Below are 26,936 nucleotides of genomic sequence, written 5' to 3' on the forward strand. Positions count from 1 at the left end.
CCAGTGGTCGCTACAACACCCTTTCGCTCTTCAGCCATATTAAAGAATGTATGAGTATATTGCACTACCCTCCTTACTATACATGCTAAAGCCAGACATAGTTCCGCAGGAACCAAACGCATTTTGATTCATCTATGGGGGCAAGCTGGTTGTACAGAAGTCAATCTCTCAATCAGCCAGCCTGTTGGAAAAGCTTCCTCACTGTCAGAATACATTAGCTTAATGGGAGGGATTCCCCATCCCCCTCAAGTGTGTGGCTGGGGGAATCTATTTATTTTCTTTTGTTCAACCTGCTAGTTGAACAAAAAAAGTGAATCATGTATGGATGGACAACTTAAAGTGATACTAAAGGCCTTTTTTTACTTTAACAATAACAAGCATGCTATACTTGCCTGCTCTGTGCAGTGGTTTTGCACAGAGAAGCCCAGATCCTCCTCCTTCTCGGTTCTCTTAGCCCCTCCTCCTGTCGCATGCCCCCACAGAAAGCAGCTTGTTTTGGGGGCACCCGAGCCACAGCTCTGTGTGTTCATTCAGGCATGGAGCCATGGTTCAGCCCCGCCCCTTCTTTACTGATTGGCTCTCGCTGCTGTCAAAGTCAGTTAGCCAATGGCACTGCTGCTTTGTCTCAGCCAATCAGGAGGGAGAGTCCTGCGTGGCTTAGGCACTTGCTGGATCGAGATGGGGCTCAGGTAAGTTTCAGGGAGCTGCTGCACACTGAAGGTTTTTATCTTCATGCACAGAATGCATTAAGATGAAAAAAAATCTTCTACCTTTAGAACCACTTTAAGATCTTCCTCCCGGAGAGATTTAGGGTTTTTAAAGTGACCCTATCATGAGAGACCTATAGGGGTTGCTGTCATAAAAAAAAAACACTTGTTCAATGACTGTCTGCCATCAATACTTTTGTCACTTAACTGGAACAAACTTACTAAAAAGGAGTATAGGAAAAGACCCAGAATGCCTTACCTCCTATATGTTCCATCAGCACAATACCGGGGCAGCTAGCTTTTTCGGAAGGAACAGTCAGCAACAGCTGCCTCTGATTTTCTCATGCCAAGTTTCTCCTAATCGAGCTCTTTGCTTGCAAATTGATATGCCATTAAACAGGAAAAGGCTGCACTGAACAATTGTAGTAACATGGGGAACCCTTCTAAGACACATATAACAAAAAAAAAGTTAAATGAATGTTTGCACATTTATAGTATTTTTCTGTCATTTTGAGACTGCAGTACAACACCCAGTTTACTGTGATGATATTATGTTATTGATGTTGTTGTTTTTGCACAGGTTGGACCAAATGTTCTCTGATGCCTTTAACAAAGATCATCAGTTAATTCGAGCAGACCCGAAGCATAATCTTTACCTTGCCTGTGCTTTGATGGTGAGAGGAAATGTTCACATTTCTGACCTTCGCAGGAATATTGAAAGGTCGGTGTCAAATAATGCTCCAAAAAATAAATAAATTTTATTGGCTACAATAATAAATTATACTGGCAATTGAAATGAAATAACACTCAAGCACGAAACGCACCTAGCACTTAGGTAAGTTTAGGTGCGTCAGGCTTTTTTTTTTTTAAATTTCTGCCAAAACTATGCTGCTGCTAGACACACTGGCTGTGGGGTCTAAACGTCTCGCCTCTAAGCTCCTCTAAATGCCTATGTGTGCATTGACACACAGGCTAACACGCAGGGGGATTAAAGCTAGGGAAAAAAAAGAACCATCGCCTACGAGTAGCAGAAAGAAAGTCCAACGTACATGTGGCTTTAAAGTTCTAATTGGAGGTTTATTTTTTATTTATTTTCTAAATAGCAATTATGTCATACTTACTGCTCTGTGCAGTGGTTTTGCATAGAGCAGCCCAGGTCCCCCACCAGAGCTCCAGGCCCCTCCCCTCCTGCCTAGTGCACCTGAGCAGGCTCAGCCCTGCCCCCACTCTCTCCTCATTGGCTCACTGGCTGTGAATGATAGTAGCAGGAGCCAATGGCTACCACTGCTGTCTCAGCCACTGAGGAGGGAGAGCCAAAGGCTTTTGTGCACATCGCTGGATCGAGATGGGGCTCAGGTAAGTTTGGGGGGGGGGGGGGGGCTGGGGTTTCTGCTGCACACAGGTTTTTTACCTTCATGCATAAAATGCACTAAAGTAAAAAAAAAAAAAAAAAAAAACCTTGATCCTTTACAACCACTTTAACTACTTGGCGCCCACGGTATAGTGCCCTGCAGTTCTGCTAATCGGTGTCCATCAGTACCCATCAGCACTGCTAATTATTGCCACCTATCAGTGTCCTTCAGTGCTGCCTCATCAGCACACATCAGTGAAAGAGAAAAGTTACCTTTTTGCAAAATGTTTTAACAAAATATTAAAAAATTAACTGTATTGCTATAATGCAGAAACATACTTGCCTTCTTTTCACTACCCCACCATTCCAATTAGCCACTGAAAGTGAAAGGACAGGTGTGTGTGTGTGTGTGTGTGTGTGTGTGTGTGTGTGTGTGTGTGTGTGTGCGCTACAAGTCACTGAAGGCTGGAAGTGGCACATGAGTGAATAAAATCCATGTGTATGCTGGATAGGCATTAAAGAGGAAGTAAACCCTGATGGGTTTACTTCCTCTTTCATTCCCTGCAAAGGTAAAGCATAATGGACTACTATGCATCGCATTGTAGTCCATTATGTGTCACTTACCTGACACAGGAGCCAGCGAAGTCACCGCTGTCCCCTGTAGTCCGGCGCATCCATCTTCTCGGTGGGGTCTCGCAGCTCCGCCACTGTCATTCGGCGAAGCCGCGATGACGTCACTCCCGCGCATGCGCACGGGAGCCGACACGCGCGGCATCTTCGTCATTGACGATGCCGCGCTCAGTGCCTGTCTTCGGGCAAATATCTCCTAAACCGTATAGGTTTAGGAGATATTTCTTGGACCTACAGGTAAGCCTAGATTAAGGGTAAGGGTTTACAACCACTTTAAAGCAAATCTATTACTAAGTGGACAAGTATTTTTCTAAGGGCTGTGTAATGCAGTATGACTTCTCTGAGAAATCGCACCCGATCTTGAATTTGACCTGTCTGTTTTTTGACTGATGCCAGTATTGTCCTTATAACTAAAGCACACCCTGGCTTAGCTTTACATGCCTCAAAATACTATTTCAAAGAGCAGTACAAGTTCTAATTTAATGCAAACTAGGAGTACAGTAGAAGAGCCCTTGTTGGTACTTTTCATATGGCCAGTAAGGGGCAAGCTTGGCTTGTATTGGAAGAGTCAAGATTTACATATAAGCTCCATATCTGTGGATCCATTAATTGTTTCAGGTTAAATCATAATTTTTAAAGACCAACTCTCCTCCTCTGACCCGCTGTTGACTCACCGGCAGTCCCATTCACTTTAATGGGATGGCTGGTGATGTGGCAATGACACAACAAGGTGAGGGACATGGTGGCAGCAGGTGATTGGATGCCCGCTAACAGGCACTGCCATGATGGATCTGAAATGACAGGTGCTCTTTAAATGTGAGGACTTATTCTTGCTGGTAGTTGGAATATTTTAATATTTGCATACAAAATTAAGGTTTCCCATTTGGAATAAGCTGTCGGGTTAGTTAAACAGCGATATCAGAACCGATTCAGTCATACAGTTTGTAGTGTACATATATTTGCAAAACATTAGGATAAAGGAATATTCCTAAACTTTGTTTTATCTCCTGGTTACTGTGAAACTGAATGCATCGATACAGTGGATGTTCTCAGCTTGCAGCGCTTGGATTCATTGAATGAGTTTACTAAAAATTTAAATCTTGTAGACGATACAGCCTCATGCTAAATAACTAAGCTCCATTTCATGCTGAATAAACTAATGTATATTAAATAGAAAACTATCTTTTAGATTTTTACTCCAAAAGGATTTTATTATAAAAATGTATTTTATTAAAAAAAAAAAAATTATTAAATACATTTGATAAAAAAAACAAAACAAATATTTTTTATATAATTTCTTTTGTTTTTTTATTTAAAAAACAATCTTTTTTTTATTTATTTTTTATCCACCCTGGTTTTGTGTGTGTGTGTGTGTTGTTTAACATGCACTATTTAGTGCATTTTACATGTGTTTTTTTTTTAATGCACTTTCATGTGTTTTTTACCTGTCTTTTCATCCACTTCCATAGACATCGATGGGCTAGAAAATGGAGATAAATACAGATCATATTGGACATGCTTCATTTTTTACAACAGAGCGTGCAGATGTGAATCGCCTCATTGGAATCGATGTATTTTCATGATGCATGCATATTATTATGTGCTGCAAAATGCGCACACAGGCCCACAGGTGTGAACCCAGCCTTTAGGGCCAGTTCACACCACATGCAGTCCAATGTGTTTTTTTTTTTTTTTACATTAAAAATGCATGTAAAATAGGTTATATGGGTTTGAATGGCATAGTTCACACCAGTGCTTGCAGTATCTGTGCGTTCCAGAAAAAAAAAGTAGAACATGCATTTTTACTGCACTGGACTGTACTGGAACGCTGTATAATGCATCAAAAATGCACATGTCTTTAGTGCCGGTTCACACTAGTGCGATGCGAGAACCCTGCGAATCCAGTGCGGGTTCTCGCATCGCACCCGAATCGCACAGTGGTTCACACTGAGATCTTCGAACCGCTGCAGGTGTCAATGTAAAGTTAATGACACCCCCAGATTGGTCAGCAGATCACAGTGCAAACTGTGAAATTGTGCCTGAATCGGATCACATAAGTGTGAACACCCATGCAATCTGATTCCAGTGCAGACCAAAAAGGGGTCCTGCGAATGTGATGCGATTTGAGCCATAAGTTTGTTTGGCTGAAATCGCATCGCATAGACATCACATGTGATCTGAACAGCAATGTGGTGTGAGTCACATGCGATGTCTGGCATCGCACTAGTGTGAACCGGGCCTTAAAGTTAAGAAAAAGAGGGGGGAAAAAATGCACTGGACTGCACTACAAACGCACTGGAATGCTTCAAAAATGCACATGCAGAAAAGCATTTGGAATGCATCCGGACTGCGTTTTTATGGTGTGAACTGACCCTAAAGACAGTTGATTAACCACTTGTCGACCAGGTCACGCCGATGTATGTCTGCAAAGTGGCACAGGTGTGCAAAATGATGTACCCGCGTCATTGGCGGCTAGCTCAATATCCGCCGGTGGCACAGAGAGGCAGAACTGCAGGTGCCTATGTAAACAAGGCATTTCCCTGTTCTGCCTAGCAACATGACAGGGATATACTTCTCCCAGTGATCGGGAGCAGTGATCTGTCATGTTCTAGTGAGCCCACCCCCTACAGTTACACGCCCAGGGAACACACTTAATCCCTTGATTGCCCCCTAGTGTTTAACCCCTTCCCTGCCAGTGACATTTACACAGTAACCAGTGCATTTTTATAGCACCGATCGCTGTATAAATGCCAATGGTCCCAAAATAGTGTCAAAAGTGTCCGATCTGTCCTTTGCATTGTCAGTCACAATAAAAATTGCAGCCATTACCAAAATATATAATATATAAAAAAAAAATACAAATGCCATAAATCTTTACCCTATTTATGTAGATGCGATAACTTTTACGCAAACCAATATATGCTTATTTCGTTTTTTTGTTTTGTTTTTTTGGGGGGGATATTTATTATAGCAAAAAGTAAAAAATATAGCTTTTTTTTCCAAAATTGTTGCTCTTTTATTGTTTACAGTGCAAAACATAAAAACCGCAAGGGGAAATCAAATTCCACCAAAAGGAAGCTCTATTTGTGCGAAAAAAAGGATGTAAATTTTGTTTGGGTACAATATCGCACGACCGTAATTGTCAGTTAAATCAACACTGTGCCTTATCGCAAAAAGGGGCTTGGTCAGGAAGGGGGGAAATCCTTCCAGGGCTGAAGTGGTTAAAGGGGTTGTAAACCCTCAAGGTTTTTCACCTTAATGCAGCCCCCCTTTTACTTACCTGGGCCCCGTAATTCCCCCGGCTGGAATGAGCACACCAGCTCCGGCCGGTGTCTCGTGTCCTGATTGTATAAATAGCAGCAGAGCCATTGGCTCCCGCTACTGTCAATTAAATCCAATGACTCGAAGGGTGGGCCTGAGTCCTGTTGTCTGTGTCAATAGACGCAGCAGCAGGACTCGGGAGCATGCCCACATGTGTATCCCGAAGGAGAGCGCTTCTCCGACGGGACACTCGAGAAGAGGAGGAGCCACGAGCGCCACTGTGGGACCCCAGAAGGGGAGGATATGGGCCACTCTGCGCAAAACCAACCGCACAAAGCAGACAAGTATGATACGTATGTTATTTATTTATTTTTTTAAGCGGGTTTAGTAACTTAAGGCTAGTATAACATTTTTGTCAGTTTTTTGTAGATTTGAACACTTTATGGTTCAGATGGGAAAGTCCATTGTAATAGATTGTATGTGTGTGTATATTATAAAAATATATTTTTTCTTTTTTGCAGGCTGAAACCCTCACTACCATTTGTCTCTTGGAACCAAGAAGGGTGGAAAACTGGGATGTGTTCTGTCCCACCAGTTGGCCATTCTCATTCATTGCTGGCACTAGCCAATAACACATGTGTGAAGCCAACATTTATGGACCTGAGAGACCGGTTTAATAGGCTGTACAGAAAGAAGGTATGTATATTAATTATATGTTTTTTTGCACAAAATGCATATAGCGTATAATCGTATATAAATACATATATATTGTTTTCATTTTTAAAACATGTTTTATATAGGGTTAATTACTGGTAAGCTTTTCATTTTTGCAGGCTCATCTTCACCATTACCTACAAGTTGATGGCATGGAGCAGGGCTGTTTTTCAGAGGCTTTGACATCATTATCCTCATTAATAGAAGAGTATGACCAACTGGATGCCACCAAAGGCTTATATATGCCGAACCCTCCTCGGCTTAACATAGCAGTTTGACACTCCATTTTCTATCTTTTTTTTTTTTTTTCAACTTTTGTTATGAAATTGCAAAAAGTATTCTACAGTGGAAAATCTTCCAAAGATACATATGTACCAGAATGATCTGATACAAGCATGTTCTGTGAAAGTTGAGGAATGTAATAGAGGGGGTTGTCTTTACTAACTTGGCAAATTCCAGTAAGGAGGATTGGAACACCAATGACAACTCTTTTAGCAAGAGTAGCGCTTAAAGAAACTGTGAGATAAAGTTCAGCTATACAATTTTCAGGCGATTCTGCCTACTGGACTTCAGCTACAGTAAAATATCACTTTCGGTGAACTGTCTATAATTACGTTCTTTTTCTGTTCTTGGAATGGGGCCATACACTGTACGTGTGTTTATGCGAGTCCCAGCTTATACCTGAGTATAAAGTAGGCAAGTACAGCCATTCATGCCTATGAGCAGCTGTACGCAGAAGCCCATTCTCGGATAGGAGAAATACGCCCATATGTACGTTGCATAGGCTTCTTTGAAGTCTCGGACACATGTTGTTTGTTTTTTGTTTTTTTTGTTTTTTTTAATGATTCAGCCATGCAGACAGGTACTGTGGGCCTCCTTTCTTTATTATTGGTTTAGATATGTTGGGTTTTGATACTGGTTTGTTTTTATTTATTTTTTACATGAAGGGTAGGTAGAGTATTCACAGCCACTTGTACAAGAAAGAAGTATTCAGAATGTTTCAGTGGGTGCCTGTAAAAATACTGGAATTTTTCAGCTTAGAAGAGTTACTGAACCCTTCTATGTACACGAATGTCAGACGCAGGGCCTTACATGCTCAGAGTAGGACAATTCTTATAATGGTTTACCCCTCCATGGATGCTGTATGCCTGGTTTGGGGTCAACAGAAAGCATCTCTAAATATAGAGACATCAGGCTTGGTACCCACAATCAGACTCAGTAGTTGAGGCTTGGTAGTACAGTTTACAATACATCATGCCTTAATATTACAATTATTTTTTTAACACTATTGTGAAAGGTATTGTTAATTTTGAATAGTTTCACATGTATAAACTGGATTCTCTTTTTGATATTTAATAACCAAAAAAGTACATATTTTCGGAATGCAATTTGAACATGAAGTTGTGAAACACGTTTTACCTCAATGTAAAAAATACTTTAAGTTGTGACAAATAAGATTGTATTGTATAAAACTTATGTAATGGCTTTATTTTTATTATTAAATTCAAATAATTGAAAATACTGGTCTAAGGAGTCTGCTCTTTTGTATATTCTTATTAATGCAATTAGACCTGATCAGAGAGTATTTTGAAGTCATAAAGAGTTATTTGCTGTCTAAAATTATGTATGCATGGTTTTTGTGGGTTTATAACATTTGATTCTTTATTTTTATTTTTTTTAATCCACGGTAACCTTTATGAACCTAATAAGTAACACATAAATTCACAAAACATATACTAACACAATACATATGTACAAATAAAATGTATTTTAAGAACTGGCATGAAAAAATATGGGAGCTGACATCTCCTGAGAATGCTAGGTCTGGGTGTTGTGCTAATACTTTGGCTTTGATGCTTTTGATTTACTGACCTGTATCAAGTAAAAAATAACAAATTCTGGCTTTTCTCGTTTATTTGCAGCATGCTTACTCTTGGTCCATAACTTTACAGCCAGTCAGAACCAAGTAGCTAGCTGTTTCAGAAGTGTGTTAGCGTTGGTAGCTCCCATATTTCGTCAAAGGGTCTAGCTTAGTTAAGATAAAAACCACTAAAAACTAGAATTCCAGTCACGCCCCTAACTATTTCTAAAAATACTCCGCCCCCCCCCCCCCCCCCTCCTAACACCTATTTGAACTAACAAAAAGATGGATTTTAATGCATAAACACAAGGTGACACTATGGATACACAGGTAACAGTGTACCAACGTCCCAGTAATTGTTAGAAGAAAGTGAAATAAAGATATGGACTTTGTAGGCACACACGTATATTGTGTGCATTTACATATAATCTCTACATTTATATTCTTTTTACCTTCCAGTAAAGTTCAATTATATAAGTTACCCATTTTTATTAAGCAACGTGTAATATATCGTAAGCTAGTCAGTCAGCGCCATACAAAGTGCTATGTGCTAAATAAATAAGTATACAATTAAAATTGTTATGCAAGTATACAATTAATATAAATTTAACTAAATTTCTACAGCTGCTGAACACTTTCATTGTATCACACCACCGATTAAAATATTTATTGTATAAATAGTGCAGCACTGCTCACTCTCATGTGATTAATCAAATAAATAAACCGATCTAAACACAGTGAAAATATAATCAATAAATGTCCATGATAAAATGTACAAAAGTTCATACATACACACATATATATGTGTGTGTGTGTATATGTGTATATGTGTGTGTGTGTATATATATATATATATATATATATATATATATATATAAATCTCAATCCACTTTTCAATTTTTCTTGATTGTTGTGCATCAGTAATCCACCGCTGTGCATCTATCAGACTTCTCCAGTATTACAAAATATGTGCACACCAACAATGAACCACACAAGCTATGAATGGGAACTCCCTTCTTTCTACACTCCAATATCAGCTCTCCTGCTCCAGCCTGTTATATAAACAGCTCACAGACGAGACCTTTCCCTCGGGATACGGTCCGTATTCATGCAAATACAAATGCAGGAAACATAGTGCTTGCCATTTAAATCATTTATTTGGGTTACCCCTTTAAAATATTGCACTAACAAGGTTTAAAAAATATAAAAATCATTTGTCGCAGTGTTAAGGGGTGTCTGTTCGCTCACCACTCTGCAGGCGTGACGTCACAGACTCGGCTCCTTCCTACACGCGTATCGCCTCAATTTGGCTTTCTCAATTGTTGAGGTGAGCAGGCATAACAGTGTGGAGGTGTGCACGTGTTTTGTAATACTAGAAAAGTGCAATGGATACACAGTGGTGGATTACTGATGCACAACAATCAAGAAATTAGAAAAGTTGGGATTTTTTTTGTACTTTTTTTATTTACTATGGACATTTATTGATGATATTTTCACTGTGTTTATATGGGTTTATTTGATTAATCACATGAGAGCGTGCAACGCTGCACTATTTATATAATAAATCTAATATATATCGCCCCTATTTATGACCTGATACTAATTCAAAAATGTTAACTTTTTTTTTTGTGTGTGTCCCCAAGGGGGGGGGGGGGGGGTTGCTTCTTGCCCCCTGGCTCACCCTCTCTGGGCCACACACCCTCCTGGACCTCTTTCAAAGTGATAATTTTCATTGTTTATATCTGGTTATGTTTTTATGTTTCTTGTATGTCTCCCTCAGATCTACAACGACTGAACTTCAATGTGCACTTGTAGTGCACCGTGAATTTGCCTTTAGTAAATAAACCCCAATGTGTCTGCGCCCACTGCTCTCAACTAAATTTCAAGTTATAACTATATTATTATTATTATTATTATTATTGATTTATATAGCGCTAACAGTTTACGCAGCGCTTTACAATGTATAGGGGAGACAACACAATTACAGTACAATACAAAAGGTACAGGAGGGCCCTGCTCATAGAGCTTACATTCTAAAGGGAGGGGGTGGTGGTACAAAAGGTAAAAGCTGCAGAGAATGATTTGATGGGGGCGGCTCGGGGACAGTTAGGTGGGTGTGGGATAGGCTTCCCTGAATAAATGAGTTTTCAGGGAACTCTTAAAGGTGGACTATACAACTTGCATGTATCCCAAGTACTGGGAGAATATACAACCTTTTAGTACAGTAAGATAAAAATATATATATATTCCTGTTTTCAGTCAAAAGTTAGTAAAAGGGATTTAGGAAATGTTTTAAGGAATCAAAGCAGCTCACTAAAGAAAGCTGAAAATAGCATTGCTGGTGTTGAAGCCTTCCTGCTCCTAATAATTTTGGTTGTTATTGTTCATACTGCTTGGGTGAAAGTGTGAATTTGTAATTTTACATCAGTGAACTCTGACCTTCAGTATACAAAAGCAGGATATCTAGGGAACAGCTGGGGCAAGCTGCAAACCCTAATCATTAAAGCCCCAGAGTAGCTAATATCTGAGAAGAGGTTGTGGCTATACAACTTGCATGTTTAAAATAAGGATTCTCTATTACTTGGGACATTAGTGGGTTATAAAAAATATATATATATATATATATATATAATCTGTGTCTATAATGGTTTTAACCTTATGCAATTAGAAAACTATTTTTTTTTACAATTTATGCATGTGCCTACAAAGTCCATATCTTTATTTCACTTTATTCTAACAATTACTGGGACTTTGGCACACTGTTACCTGTGTATCCACAGTGTCACCCTGTGTTGAATCTTTAAAATCTATTTTTTTTTTTTGGTTAAATTACCAGGGTGGAAGCATCCATTAACTATTTAGGTGACCGTTTACCTATTTGTATTATCCACTGATACCCTTAGTGGTTCAGATTAATTTCAATATGGATTTGTAGGTAAAGCCTGGACAGGGTATATGATAGAGATCCAAACCTATTGTAATGTCAACACAGGGCAGGGAATAAGGATTAATCAGTACATGACTTAAATGAAACGACTGCTGAAAAAGAAGTCTAACCTGCTTTGGCACGTAGACTTCTTGCAGCAATATGTATGTGAAAACATTAGCCCCCTTGGATTGAGAATGCTATATCTTTTTCAAAATGTCAGTCCTGAATTTAAAATGGTCTTGGGAAAGAATATTGACACAGTGTAGTACAGAACTTATGAAGTTGCTTATTTCTCACTACCAGATTGAACTGACAAATCTTGATAAATGTATCCTATCTCTACAATTTACAAGTGAAAATCTGAAAACTCATACACAATTTACGAAGAAATGGCAGGAAGTCAAATATCACATCACTAAAATTTTCAAATATATCATCTTCAAAAAACAAAGTAAATTAATTAAAGATAGGATGGCTTTTGTGGAGGGGTTTGCATTGGCAAACTCAATTTCAACAGAGGGGACCCAGAAAATATAATCGTAGAAATCAACATCAGGGAAACTAATTTGGTATCACCAATGAGGATACAGAATCGGATTCATCTATGTCTACTCTTTCTTTGCAGTTACCCACAAGAGGCGGAACTACTACTGTGCACAACGACTCGGGTACACGTAAGAGAAATCATGGTGGAGGGCACTATACACCCTATTCTAAAAAGACCCGATAATATATAAATAAAGATATTAGACCTTTTGATCACTCACTACGCCAAGGTGCTACTTCTGATAATGGTGTTGGGCATATGTCACAAACAAAATATATGGGACCCACTGTTATAAAAGCATTACAAATTCTAAACACAGAAGTTCAGATGCACAATATCATCTGTTCCTCATCCACAGAATCTAACGAATATTCCACTCACTAGCACACAGACATCACCCGGATCTATGGACATAGTGTCAAATCCTAATGTCCCAAATGCACAAGCTACACCAAATGTATCTCCTGCTGTGCAGTTACAAAATGTTCAATTAATGCTCACATTAATCAGACAAGCACACAAACTTCAAGTTTTCCCTCACGCGGGCCCTACCTGTCTTAAACATAGAACTAGACATATTAAATCTTACTCCTTATAAATTCACTAGGCAAGAACTAGATGTGCTTAAATACAGACTTAGTTTTTGTCCCTCTCAAAAACTAGATATGAAGCAATCAAGGATGTCCACATGTTTATTAAAATTCTTACATGCAAGTTTATGTTCGATTAGGACCATTTGCGGTCCAAACAAGAATGAGTGCTTTCAGATAACATTAAGCATTTACGATGGAGGACTTTCGAACCCTCCAGGACCTTATGCCACTTCTAGATGAAAATACTGTAGCACATGCCACAACATCAGTCCCCCCCCCCCCCCCCCCCCAATAAATTGAAACCAAAATAAAAAAATTCCTCCATCTTACTACAAATCCCTAGTCCTGGGCATTTCTACGGAATGTAGTGAGTGAAATCAAGCGGCTCGATGACGCTCCCAAGGAGAGCAATTTGACACAGACACAGCGGCAGACCATTCTTAAATTACAGAATCATCCTGACCTAATAGTCAAGGCTGCATATAAGGGAGGAAATGTTATACTTGAACATCTTATCTAATTCCCATTGGTATCGTTGGATACCTACATCCTGCACTTCTTCTTTTAAAAATGAAAATTATCAAGATTTGTACAAATGTTCGGTCTCCCAGGGTGGAGACATTCTATGCACTACCTAAAGCACAACAAGAATCCCTTGTCACCCTCTGGTAGACTGATAATTTCAGGTATTGGATCTCTTACAGAGAACACGAGCAAACTGGTGGATTCAGCTTTAATGCCACATGTTATATCTTTACCATCGTACACCAAAGATGCATTGGATTTTCTTAAACAAATAGAAGGTATGGTGGTTCCTCCCAGCTCCCTGCTCGTGACCCTGGATGTGGAGGCCCTATACTCCAGCATCCCGCACGAGCAGGGTGTCAGGATGATTCGTACCTTCCTCTTTGAAGACGATCATTATCTTTGGAAATGTAATGAGTTCATTCTGAGGCTTCTTCTCTTCATACTGACTTATAATTGGTTCAGCTTTAAGGATTCCCACTACCTCCAGGTATGGGGGGTAACCATGGGCACTTGTGCACCGGCCTACGCCAACCTGTGCCTGGGGGGGGTGGGAACGCAATCTTTTTGCCAGTGACATTCTGTCCAGCTTTACAAAACGTATCCTTTATTGGATGCGTTACATCGATGACGTCTTCATTGTCCGGACAGATACTAGGGATTCACTTGATGAATTTATGAAATTGCTGAACCAAAACCAATACAACTTGAAATTCACTTACAACTGTGATAAATACAAAACTACCTTTCTTGACTTTACTATCTTTAAAGATAACTATCTGGCAACTGATCTATTCTGCAAAACAGTGGATAACGCGCTGTTGCATGCGGCTAGCGCATATCCACCAGCTCCAATACAAAGCATACCTTATGCTCAATATATCAGATTGCGGCGGAATTGTACACATCTAGCATATTTTCAAAAACAGGCCAAACTATCAAGTTTGCTATCTAGAGGATATAGTAGGTCTCTCCTATGACAAGCCTACAACAAGGCAGCATGCCAAATGAGTAATGAACTTTTATTTAAATCTGAAGTCCCTACCGTCAAACCGACAGTCAAGCTTGTCACAAGATTCTCATCCCAACATATTGAAATTCCTTTGGGAGGATCCAGTCTTAAACAAATATCTTGGCCAACATCCTGAAATAACCTTCACGCAAGCAAAATTGTTTTGTGACAAGCTTGTCTCTAGTCACTACACTGGGGGCAAAGATTGCCCCCCCCCCCCAACAACCTCAAGGTGTTTCAAGATGTGGGGGATGTACATTCTGCCCTTGGGTATTACTAGGTCAGGAATTTACACTTCCCAATAGTGAAACCTTTTACCCCAAATTTTCTGAAAGCTGTGACACGCAGGGTTTAGTTTACCTTATGCTCTGTAAATGTGGGGCCTTCTATGTGGGGAAGACGGCCAAACAACTGAGACAGAGGATAAATGACCATGTGTACTATTCAGGTAACGGCAAGATGCTTACACCAGTCAGTCAACATTTAGATCTCTATCATAAGTTTGATTCATCCTCAATCTCATTCTTTGTTTTGGCTATCGTCCCCAAAAACCCAAGAGGCGGAGAGTGGGACAAACTTATTCCCCAGCAAGAAAACCCTCTGGATTGAGCGTTTGGCTGCTATTTATCCCCCAGGACTGAATGAAACTCAGTCCTACAAACCCTTTCTTTAAATTGTCGTTGTGTCTGTCTCATTGCCTCTTTGGTTCTTCCATCATTGGTTGTGCTTGCTTTAGAATTAAGTTCATGATGTATGCAATGATTTATCGGTGCATCCTTTACGTTGTGTATTGTCATTTAGAGCGTGTCACCTTCCCTTCTGTGCATTTTGTTCCATTGGTCTCGCAATCTTTTTTCAAACCTACAATCATAGAGACTCAATATAGTTGAGTACAGCGTGATGCAACATGTCTCATCTGTTATTTTGCTTTCTGTATTATGTGCTATAAGGAATGTTTTATTTACGTTCCCCATTTCATTATATTTTATATGCATGTTGCTTTGTTTTTGTCCAGCAGGGTGGTGTGCCCACCTCTCGTGGTCCTTGGGTTAGCATTGAGGCTCCCTTTTGCTCCCCTTTATGGCCACCCAGCACCGCACACCTTGTCCCTTTTGTTTGTCTAGGTGTGCGGCAATTGGCGGGGCTGCTGGGGTTTTACTGCCCCTCCTTGGCCCGCCTCCGCTGCCGTCTCATTGGCCGTTCGTTGCCACGTGATGCATTTCTGGTCAGGACACACACAACAGACTTGCCCCAGCTCAATCAGTCAGGCAACGCTATCCATCCATGCAGACACATGACGGCGGTTCTCTTCTAGTCACTACTATTTTGTTCTTTTGAGGTAAGATCCGCTGGCTACATCTGGCGGATTTTGATCTCCTGATCCTTAGCCATGTTTACACTACTTGCAATACCATTCTGCTTTTTTCTCTTTGTTCTTTCCATGGCCAATAGGTGATCGGCCAATTGAGTCTAATACCTTTCCTCTGATTTTTGGACATCGCCATCTATCGGCCAAATATTGATGTCTACTTACCCATAACGCTGCTATAGACAATCTTCCCCCGTGTGTGCTTAATATTACCATTCCTTTTGGATGTTACATTTACCAGCATTATATAGTGTTGAACTCATGCCTATACTTGGCACATGGTAAGCGTTTTTTAAACATATATCCATGAGCATACCCCCTTTTTTCTTTCTCTATGGCCAGTTACAGTGGTGTGAAAAAGTGTTTGCCCCCTTCCTAATTTCCTGTTCCTTTGCATGTTTGTCACACTTAAGTGTTTCGGAACATCAAACCAATTTAAACAATAGTCAAGGACAACACAAGTAAACACAAAATGCAATTTGTAAATGAAGGTGTTTATTATTAAAGGTGAAAAAAAATCCAAACCATCATGGCCCTGTGTGAAAAAGTGATTGCCCCCCTTGTTAAAACATACTATAACTGTGGTTGTCCACACCTGAGTTCAATTTCTCTAGCCACACCCAGGCCTGATTATTGCCACACCTGTTCACAATCAAGGCATCACTTAAATAGGAGCTGCTTGACACAGTAAGGTCCACCAGAAGATCCTTAAAAGCTACACATCATGCCGAGACCCAAAGAAATTCAGGAACAATTGAGAAAGAAAGTAATTGAGATCTATCAGTCTGGAAAGGGTTATAAAGCCATTTCCAAAGCTTTGGGAATCCAGCGAACCACAGTGAGAGCCATTATCCACAAATGGCGAAGACATGGAACAGTGGTGAACCTTCCCAGGAGTGGCCGGCCGCCCAAAATTACCCCAAGAGCGCAGCGATGACTCATCCAAGAGGTCACAAAAGACCCCACAACAACGTCCAAGGAACTGCAGGCCTCACTTGCCTCAGTTAAGGTCAGCGTTCATGCCTCCACCATCAGGAAAAGACTGGGCAAAAATGGCCTGCATGGCAGAATTCCAAGGAGAAAACCACTGCTGAGCAAAAAGAACATCAAAGCTCGTCTCAATTTCTCCACAACACATCTTGATGATCCCCAAGACTTTTGGGACAACATTCTGTGGACCGATGAGACAAAAGTGGAACTCTTTGGAAGGTGTGTGTCCAAGTATATCTGGCGTAGAAGGAACACTGCATTTCATAAAAAGAACATTATACCAACAGTAAAATATGGTGGTGGTAGTGTGATGGTCTGGGGCTGTTTTGCTGCTTCAGGACCTGGAAGACTTGCCGTGATAAAAGGAACTATGAATTCTGCTGTCTATCAAGAGATCCTGAAGGAGAATGTCCGACCATCTGTTCGTGTACTCAAGCTGAAACGAACTTGGGTTCTGCAGCAGGACAATGATCCTAAACACACCAGCAAGTCCACCACCGAATGGCTGAAGAAAAACAAAATGAAGACTTTGGAGTGGCCTAGCCAAAGTCCTGACCTGAATCCTATTGAGATGTTGTGGTATGACCTTAAAAAGGCCGTTCATGCTCGAAAACCCTCTAATGTAACTGAATTAGGACAATTCTGCAAAGATGAGTGGGCCAAAATTCCTCCAGGACGCTGTAAAAGCCTCATTGCACGTTATCGCAAACGCTTGGTTGCAGTTGTTGCTGCTAAGGGTGGCTCAACCAGTTATTAGGTTTAGGGGGCAATCACTTTTTCACACAGGGCCATGATGGTTTGGATTTTTTTTCACCTTTAATAATAAACACCTTCATTTACAAATTGCATTTTGTGTTTACTTGTGTTGTCCTTGACTATTTAAATTGGTTTGATGTTCCGAAACACTTAAGTGTGACAAACATGCAAAGGAACAGGAAATTAGGAAGGGGGCAAACACTTTTTCACACCACTGTATATGATGCTTGTAGTTTGTGTATGTGTGCATGTGCATGTGACTGTGCATTTGTGCACATATATTGGTACTACACTTTTCTCTTTTTTCTTTACAGATTGGTATTTTTATACTGCCGTGATCACCTGCATTTACATTACCTTCCAGTAAAGTTCAATTATGTAACTACCCATTTTTATTAAGCAACATGTAATATATATAGCTCCTATTTTTTAATCGATACTATTTAAAAAATATGTTAACATGTGATATTTGTTTGTGTCCCCATAGGGGTTTTTTGCTTCTTGCCCCCTGGTGGTCACCCTCTGTGGGCCACACACCCTCCTGGACTCTTTTAAAGTAATCATTTTTCATTGTTTATATCTGGTTATGTTTTATGTTGGATATTATGATGTATTTTTTATTTATTTATATGATGCCTTTTTATACATCTATTAGATATGCAAGCTTCTGAGAGACCTCTTACTGCTACTCAACCACTTCACATATCTAATAACCACTGGCTGTATATTGTTATTACATGGTACTATCTTTGCACATTTTCTATGTGGTATTTATCTATTAGAGGTGATATTCGAATCTGTGAGATCACTCAAATATGTTTTTAATCTGTGTCTGTATATAATGGTTTTAACTTTATCTCATTTTAAAAAAAAATAGAATTTTTTACAATGTACGCGTGTGCCTACAAAGTCCATATCTTTATTTCACTTTCTTCTAACCCATTTGAACTAACCTAAGTAAGAAAAGATTGATATACTTATCTATTTTCAGGCCTTTTCTTACACAGATTAGTCAGAATAGGTGTTATCAGATGGAGCATTTATAAAAGTAGTTTGTTTGACTGGAATTCCACTTTAACTTCAACCATAAACCTAACAATATTCAATTTTGTCACATAATATTAAATATATATGATTTATATATTGCACACATAAGAAAAGTCAAAACTTGGCCAATAATAGTACTTTTACTCTTAAGTGAGTTAGCCAAGCAATTTGCCACAATTAGCTCTGCATTTTTCCCAGTGGTTCACTCTTTGATTTCCACATGCATTGACTCTGCACACTGATGTCACATAAATGACATCATTCTGTAATCCACCATGTTCTTCTAGAACCTATTAGTGTATTCATATCTGAATGATGAATGTATTATACCAGTATGTATTAACAGTGGCTCCCATATCTGAAATCCACATGTACTTAGCTGATAATACATTTTAAGTATTTTTCTACATATTTAAAAATAATTAAAAAGCAAAATGAGGAGCTTTTTTACATGAATAGATAAAACTAGATAACCTCCCCTTCTATTAAAATTAAAGTAGCTGAAACTGTTATTTCCAGCAGAGCTCTTTTAAAATAATAGGGTTGATTTACTAAAGGCAAATCTGCGGTGCACTACAAGTGCACTTGGAAGTGCAGTCACTGTAGATCTGAGGGGAATATCTGAAATAAGGGGAAACTCTGATGATTTCTATCATCCAATCATGTGCAAGCAAAAATACTGTTCTTTTTCTTTTCCTTGCATGTCTCCCTCAAATCTACAGCAACTGCACTTACAAGTGCACTTGTAGTGCACCGTGAATTTGCCTTTAGTAAATAAACCCCAATGTGTCTGCGCCCACTGCTCTCAACTAAATTTCATTGGTATCGTTGGATACCTACATCCTGCACTTCTTCTTTTAAAAATGAAAATTATCAAGATTTGTACAAATGTTCGGTCTCCCAGGGTGGAGACATTCTATGCACTACCTAAAGCACAACAAGAATCCCTTGTCACCCTCTGGTAGACTGATAATTTCAGGTATTGGATCTCTTACAGAGAACACGAGCAAACTGGTGGATTCAGCTTTAATGCCACATGTTATATCTTTACCATCGTACACCAAAGATGCATTGGATTTTCTTAAACAAATAGAAGGTATGGTCGTTCCTCCCAGCTCCCTGCTCGTGACCCTGGATGTGGAGGCCCTATACTCCAGCATCCCGCACGAGCAGGGTGTCAGGATGATTCGTACCTTCCTCTTTGAAGACGATCATTATCTTTGGAAATGTAATGAGTTCATTCTGAGGCTTCTTCTCTTCATACTGACTTATAATTGGTTCAGCTTTAAGGATTCCCACTACCTCCAGGTATGGGGGGTAACCATGGGCACTTGTGCACCGGCCTACGCCAATCTGTGCCTGGGGGGGGTGGGAACGCAATCTTTTTGCCAGTGACATTCTGTCCAGCTTTACAAAACGTATCCTTTATTGGATGCGTTACATCGATGACGTCTTCATTGTCCGGACAGATACTAGGGATTCACTTGATGAATTTATGAAATTGCTGAACCAAAACCAATACAACTTGAAATTCACTTACAACTGTGATAAATACAAAACTACCTTTCTTGACTTTACTATCTTTAAAGATAACTATCTGGCAACTGATCTATTCTGCAAAACAGTGGATAACGCGCTGTTGCATGCGGCTAGCGCATATCCACCAGCTCCAATACAAAGCATACCTTATGCTCAATATATCAGATTGCGGCGGAATTGTACACATCTAGCATATTTTCAAAAACAGGCCAAACTATCAAGTTTGCTATCTAGAGGATATAGTAGGTCTCTCCTATGACAAGCCTACAACAAGGCAGCATGCCAAATGAGTAATGAACTTTTATTTAAATCTGAAGTCCCTACCATCAAACCGACAGTCAAGCTTGTCACAAGATTCTCATCCCAACATATTGAAATTCCTTTGGGAGGATCCAGTCTTAAACAAATATCTTGGCCAACATCCTGAAATAACCTTCACGCAAGCAAAATTGTTTTGTGACAAGCTTGTCTCTAGTCACTACACTGGGGGCAAAGATTGCCCCCCCCCCCCAACAACCTCAAGGTGTTTCAAGATGTGGGGGATGTACATTCTGCCCTTGGGTATTACTAGGTCAGGAATTTACACTTCCCAATAGTGAAACCTTTTACCCCAAATTTTCTGAAAGCTGTGACACGCAGGGTTTAGTTTACCTTATGCTCTGTAAATGTGGGGCCTTCTATGTGGGGAAGACGGCCAAACAACTGAGACAGAGGATAAATGACCATGTGTACTATTCAGGTAACGGCAAGATGCTTACACCAGTCAGTCAACATTTAGATCTCTATCATAAGTTTGATTCATCCTCAATCTCATTCTTTGTTTTGGCTATCGTCCCCAAAAACCCAAGAGGCGGAGAGTGGGACAAACTTATTCCCCAGCAAGAAAACCCTCTGGATTGAGCGTTTGGCTGCTATTTATCCCCCAGGACTGAATGAAACTCAGTCCTACAAACCCTTTCTTTAAATTGTCGTTGTGTCTGTCTCATTGCCTCTTTGGTTCTTCCATCATTGGTTGTGCTTGCTTTAGAATTAAGTTCACGATGTATGCAATGATTTATCGGTGCATCCTTTACGTTGTGTATTGTCATTTAGAGCGTGTCACCTTCCCTTCTGTGCATTTTGTTCCATTGGTCTCGCAATCTTTTTTCAAACCTACAATCATAGAGACTCAATATAGTTGAGTACAGCGTGATGCAACATGTCTCATCTGTTATTTTGCTTTCTGTATTATGTGCTATAAGGAATGTTTTATTTACGTTCCCTATTTCATTATATTTTATATGCATGTTGCTTTGTTTTTGTCCAGCAGGGTGGTGTGCCCACCTCTCGTGGTCCTTGGGTTAGCATTGAGGCTCCCTTTTGCTCCCCTTTATGGCCACCCAGCGCCGCACACCTTGTCCCTTTTGTTTGTCTAGGTGTGCGGCAATTGGCGGGGCTGCTGGGGTTTTACTGCCCCTTCTTGGCCCGCCTCCGCTGCCGTCTCATTGGCCGTTCGTTGCCACGTGATGCATTTCTGGTCAGGACACACACAACAGACTTGCCCCAGCTCAATCAGTCAGGCAACGCTATCCATCCATGCAGACACATGACGGCGGTTCTCTTCTAGTCACTACTATTTTGTTCTTTTGAGGTAAGATCCGCTGGCTTCATCTGGCGGATTTTGATCTCCTGATCCTTAGCCATGTTTACACTACTTGCAATACCATTCTGCTTTTTTCTCTTTGTTCTTTCCATGGCCAATAGGTGATCGGCCAATTGAGTCTAATACCTTTTCTCTGATTTTTGGACATCGCCATCTATCGGCCAAATATTGATGTCTACTTACCCATAACGCTGCTATAGACAATCTTCCCCCGTGTGTGCTTAATATTACCATTCCTTTTGGATGTTACATTTACCAGCATTATATAGTGTTGAACTCATGCCTATACTTGGCACATGGTAAGCGTTTTTTAAACATATATCCATGAGCATACCCCCTTTTTTCTTTCTCTATGGCCAGTTATATGATGCTTGTAGTTTGTGTATGTGTGCATGTGCATGTGACTGTGCATTTGTGCACATATATTGGTACTACACTTTTCTCTTTTTTCTTTACAGATTGGTATTTTTATACTGCCGTGATCACCTGCATTTACATTACCTTCCAGTAAAGTTCAATTATGTAACTACCCATTTTTATTAAGCAACATGTAATATATATAGCTCCTATTTTTTAATCGATACTATTTAAAAAATATGTTAACATGTGATATTTGTTTGTGTCCCCATAGGGGTTTTTTGCTTCTTGCCCCCTGGTGGTCACCCTCTGTGGGCCACACACCCTCCTGGACTCTTTTAAAGTAATCATTTTTCATTGTTTATATCTGGTTATGTTTTATGTTGGATATTATGATGTATTTATTTTTTATTTATTTATATGATGCCTTTTTATACATCTATTAGATATGCAAGCTTCTGAGAGACCTCTTACTGCTACTCAACCACTTAACATATCTAATAACCACTGGCTGTATATTGTTATTACATGGTACTATCTTTGCACATTTTCTATGTGGTATTTATCTATTAGAGGTGATATTCGAATCTGTGAGATCACTCAAATATGTTTTTAATCTGTGTCTGTATATAATGGTTTTAACTTTATCTCATTTAAAAAAAAATAGAATTTTTTACAATGTACGCGTGTGCCTACAAAGTCCATATCTTTATTTCACTTTCATCTAACCCATTTGAACTAACCTAAGTAAGAAAAGATTGATATACTTATCTATTTTCAGGCCTTTTCTTACACAGATTAGTCAGAATAGGTGTTATCAGATGGAGCATTTATAAAAGTAGTTTGTTTGACTGGAATTCCACTTTAACTTCAACCATAAACCTAACAATATTCAATTTTGTCACATAATATTAAATATATATGATTTATATATTGCACACATAAGAAAAGTCAAAACTTGGCCAATAATAGTACTTTTACTCTTAAGTGAGTTAGCCAAGCAATTTGCCACAATTAGCTCTGCATTTTTCCCAGTGGTTCACTCTTTGATTTCCACATGCATTGACTCTGCACACTGATGTCACATAAATGACATCATTCTGTAATCCACCATGTTCTTCTAGAACCTATTAGTGTATTCATATCTGAATGATGAATGTATTATACCAGTATGTATTAACAGTGGCTCCCATATCTGAAATCCACATGTACTTAGCTGATAATACATTTTAAGTATTTTTCTACATATTTAAAAATAATTAAAAAGCAAAATGAGGAGCTTTTTTACATGAATAGATAAAACTAGATAACCTCCCCTTCTATTAAAATTAAAGTAGCTGAAACTGTTATTTCCAGCAGAGCTCTTTTAAAATAATAGGGTTGATTTACTAAAGGCAAATCTGCGGTGCACTACAAGTGCACTTGGAAGTGCAGTCACTGTAGATCTGAGGGGAATATCTGAAATAAGGGGAAACTCTGATGATTTCTATCATCCAATCATGTGCAAGCAAAAATACTGTTCTTTTTCTTTTCCTTGCATGTCTCCCTCAAATCTACAGCAACTGCACTTACAAGTGCACCGTGAATTTGCCTTTAGTAAATAAACCCCAATGTGTCTGCGCCCACTGCTCTCAACTAAATTTCAAGTTAACTGTACAGCTTACTTATATCCCAAGTACTGGGAGAATATACAACCTTTTAGTACAGTAAGAAAAAATATAAATAATATTGCCCAGGTTTTTGACAGGACGATATGTTTCAGATCAAATGTAATGCTTATTTTTTTCCAATTATGGTAGCCTGGCCTCAAAAACGTTGTTTTCAAAAACTTACGAAGGACAGATTTTGGGATATCCACAAAGACTTAACACAGCATTAACATTTACTTCAAAACATATACATGGGGCTAGGACTTTATGGGCACTGTATTCCTCAGGGGTCTATATATATATATATATATATATATATATATATATATATAATAATAATATATGGGTTTTCCACCAAGTGGACAGAAAATATATTCCTGTTTTCAGTCAAAACTCAGTAAAAGGGATTTAGGAAATGTTTTAAGGAATCACAGCAGCTCACTAAAGTCTATACAGCTGAAAATAGCACTACTGGTGTTGAAGCCTTCCTGCTCCTAATAATTTTGTCTGTTATTGTTCATACTGCTTGGGTGAAAGTGTGACTTTGTAATTTTACATCAGTGAACTCTGACCTTCAGTATACAAAAGCAGGATATCTAGGGAACAGCTGGGGACAAGATGCAAACCCTAATCATTAAAGACCCAGAGTAGCTAATATCTGAGAAGAGGCTGTGGCTATACAACTTACATTTTTAAAATAAGGATTCTCAATTACTTGGGACATTAGTGGGTTATAATATGTACTATGTATGTATGTGTGTGTATGTGTATGTATGTATATATATATATATATATATATATATATATATATATATATATATATATATATATTACAGGCAGTCCTCGAGTTATAAGCAGACCTCCAAACGCCGGCCACATGTGCTCCGTGCTGCTCCTGGATACCTCCGGACACATCCCACACTGCAGTACTACATGTACTGCATGGCCAGAAGAGCCCCAGATACACGCGCCCGGAACATCGTACATTCATGGATAGGCAGATGTTACACTTACAAATGTTCCAACCGGAAGTTACTTACAAATGCAGTGTTCCGACTTACGAACAAACCTACAGTCCTTATTATGTTCGTAACTCGGGGGCTGCATGTGTGTGTGTGTGTATGTATATGTATATATATATATATATATATATATATATATATATATATATATATTATAGGTCCAATGCGTAACAGGTTTCTGAGCAAACCAAAAAACTATGCTCAAATTCCATTTAAAATCATTTTGTCACTTGTTAAAATAAAATTAGTTTTGCGTGAATAAAAAAAACCTTTGCATTACTCAAATTAATTTTTTTGAAGCAAGAAAGTGTATGTGTAAATACTATAAATAGTATATTCTTACTAGAATTAAAAACTAGTTTAAATGTAAACTTTCCCTATAATTGCTATCACTAATGCCACTATTGTCTATATGGCCTCTTGCATACTGGACGTTATAAAAACATCAGTAACTTTAGCTGCAGAATGCTGCGTTAAAAACATGGGTTTTTTGCATAGTTTTTGCATTTGCGTTTTTTGTTTTTTTTTTAAGCAAAACTATCCTCCCACGAAAGCTTATGGCTCAAAAACGTTTTTAGAAACACGGAAGAGCCAAATTTTTCAGAGTTCAAGGGTTTTTCCAGTCAGAAAATTTCCCTGCCCAAAACTGCTGATAAAAGTCTATATGTGCATGGACACATAGAATCACATGCTGGGGAGTTTACTGGCTGTAGAAAAACTCTTGAAGCCAAAAACAGCAGCTGTGAAAACGTCCAGTGTACATATGGCCTATAGATTATTGTACAGTGCCTTGAAAAAGTATTCATATTCCTTTAAATTTTCCACATTTTGTCATGTTACAACCAAAAACTTAAATGTATATTATTGGGATTTTATGTGATAGACCAACACAAGGTGGCACATAATTGTAAAGTGGAAGGAAAATTATAAATGGTTTTCAAAATGTTTTACAAATAAATATGTGAAAAGTGGGGTGTGCATTTGTATTCAGCCCCCTTTATTCTGATACCCCTAACTAAAATCTAGTGGAACCAATTACCTTGAGAAGTTAGTAAATAGAGCACCTGTGTGTAATTTCATCTCAGTATAAATGCAGCTATTCTGTGAAGCCCTTAGAAGTTTGTTCGAAAACCTTAGTGAACAAACAGCATCATGAAGGCAAAGGAACGCACCAGACAGGTCAGGGATAAAGTTGTGGAGAATTTTAAAGCAGCATTAGGTTATATAAAAAATCCCAAGCTTTGAACATCTCATGGAGCACTGTTCAATCCATCATCTGAAAATGGAAAACGTATGGCACAACTGCAAACCTACCAAGGCATGGCCGTCCACCAAAACTGACAGGCCGGGCAAGGAGAGCATTAATCAGAGAAGCACCAAGAGGCCCATGGTAATTCTGGAGAAGCTGCAGAAATCCACAGCTGAGGTGGTATCCACAGGACAACTATTAGTCACGCACTCCACAAATCTGGCCTTTTATGGAAGAGTGGCAAGAAGATAGCCATTGTTGAAAGAAGTCCCGTTTAGCGTTTGTGAGAAGCCATGTGGAGGACATGGCAAACATGGAAAAGGGTGCTCTGGTTATATGAGACCAAAATTTTAGTTTTTGGCCTAAAAGCAAATGGCGTCTGTTTATGAAACTGTGAACAGCAGTGATCCCAAGGATCTCTGCTGATCTCAGCTCATAAACGATTTATGAAACAGAGCTGATCGGTGGAGAACATGTTCTCAGCCAATCTCCCCAAACTGAGAATCCATCATTGTCTGACACAGAAATGGCCAGTTTATGAAGCTTATGTTTATGTTTATGAAGCTTAAGTTTATGAAGTCAGCACTTCACTGACAATCTGTGTCAGAATTCACAGTTCCTGATTCACCAACTCAGAGGTGGTGAATCAGGGAGTGAAGAGAGAATCCGGAGGGAACTGAAGGGGAAGAAGGAATATTATTATTAGAGTCTGCAAAAGACTTGAGACCGGGGCAAGGGTTCACCTTCCAACAGGACAGCCCCCTAAACCTACAGCCATAGCTTCAATGGAATGGTCTGGATCAAAGCATATTCATGTGTTAGAATGGTAGAAAGATGTGAGGGATGAGTGTGAGATAATTATGACCCTGCAAAGGTACCATCTCATAGAAAACATATACCAAACTAATACAAAACAAAGTAGGACTTTACATGTACCTTGTAGGGTCTATTTTTAAAATATACAAAACTTTATTCTACACATACAAGTAGTTTGAGGACAGAACTGGTTAAAATCAGAGTTAGTTAAGTTGTCCAGGATGTTGTAGTCCTGGCTGAGAAATCCAAAGAGTTGGCCTATGCATTTTGAAGGGTGACCCGCTTCATCAGGGCCTCAGATCATAGTACAAATTATACATCTACTGTATACAGTAATGATACACAAACATGTTATTAACAACAAATACAT

The 26,936-nt window shown here is 39.2% G+C and overlaps 1 protein-coding gene across 1 annotated transcript in view; it reads left to right on the plus strand.

Annotated features, from left to right (window-relative positions):
* The window catches only part of TUBE1 (tubulin epsilon 1), a 57,876-nt gene extending 49,708 nt beyond the window's left edge, over positions 1 to 8,168 (plus strand). The window contains exons 10-12 of the mRNA XM_077487096.1: positions 1,288 to 1,428; positions 6,471 to 6,645; positions 6,783 to 8,168. Of these exons, the coding sequence (XP_077343222.1) occupies positions 1,288 to 1,428; positions 6,471 to 6,645; positions 6,783 to 6,941 (475 nt within the window). The 3' untranslated portion in view covers positions 6,942 to 8,168. The remainder of the gene's footprint in view (positions 1 to 1,287; positions 1,429 to 6,470; positions 6,646 to 6,782) is intronic.
* The last annotated feature ends 18,768 nt before the right edge of the window (positions 8,169 to 26,936 follow it).

Source organism: Lithobates pipiens, unplaced genomic scaffold, assembly GCF_037356315.1.
Source record: "Lithobates pipiens isolate NorthernLeopardFrog02 unplaced genomic scaffold, aLitPip1_a1.2 Scaffold_18, whole genome shotgun sequence".
Classification (NCBI taxonomy): domain Eukaryota; kingdom Metazoa; phylum Chordata; class Amphibia; order Anura; family Ranidae; genus Lithobates; species Lithobates pipiens.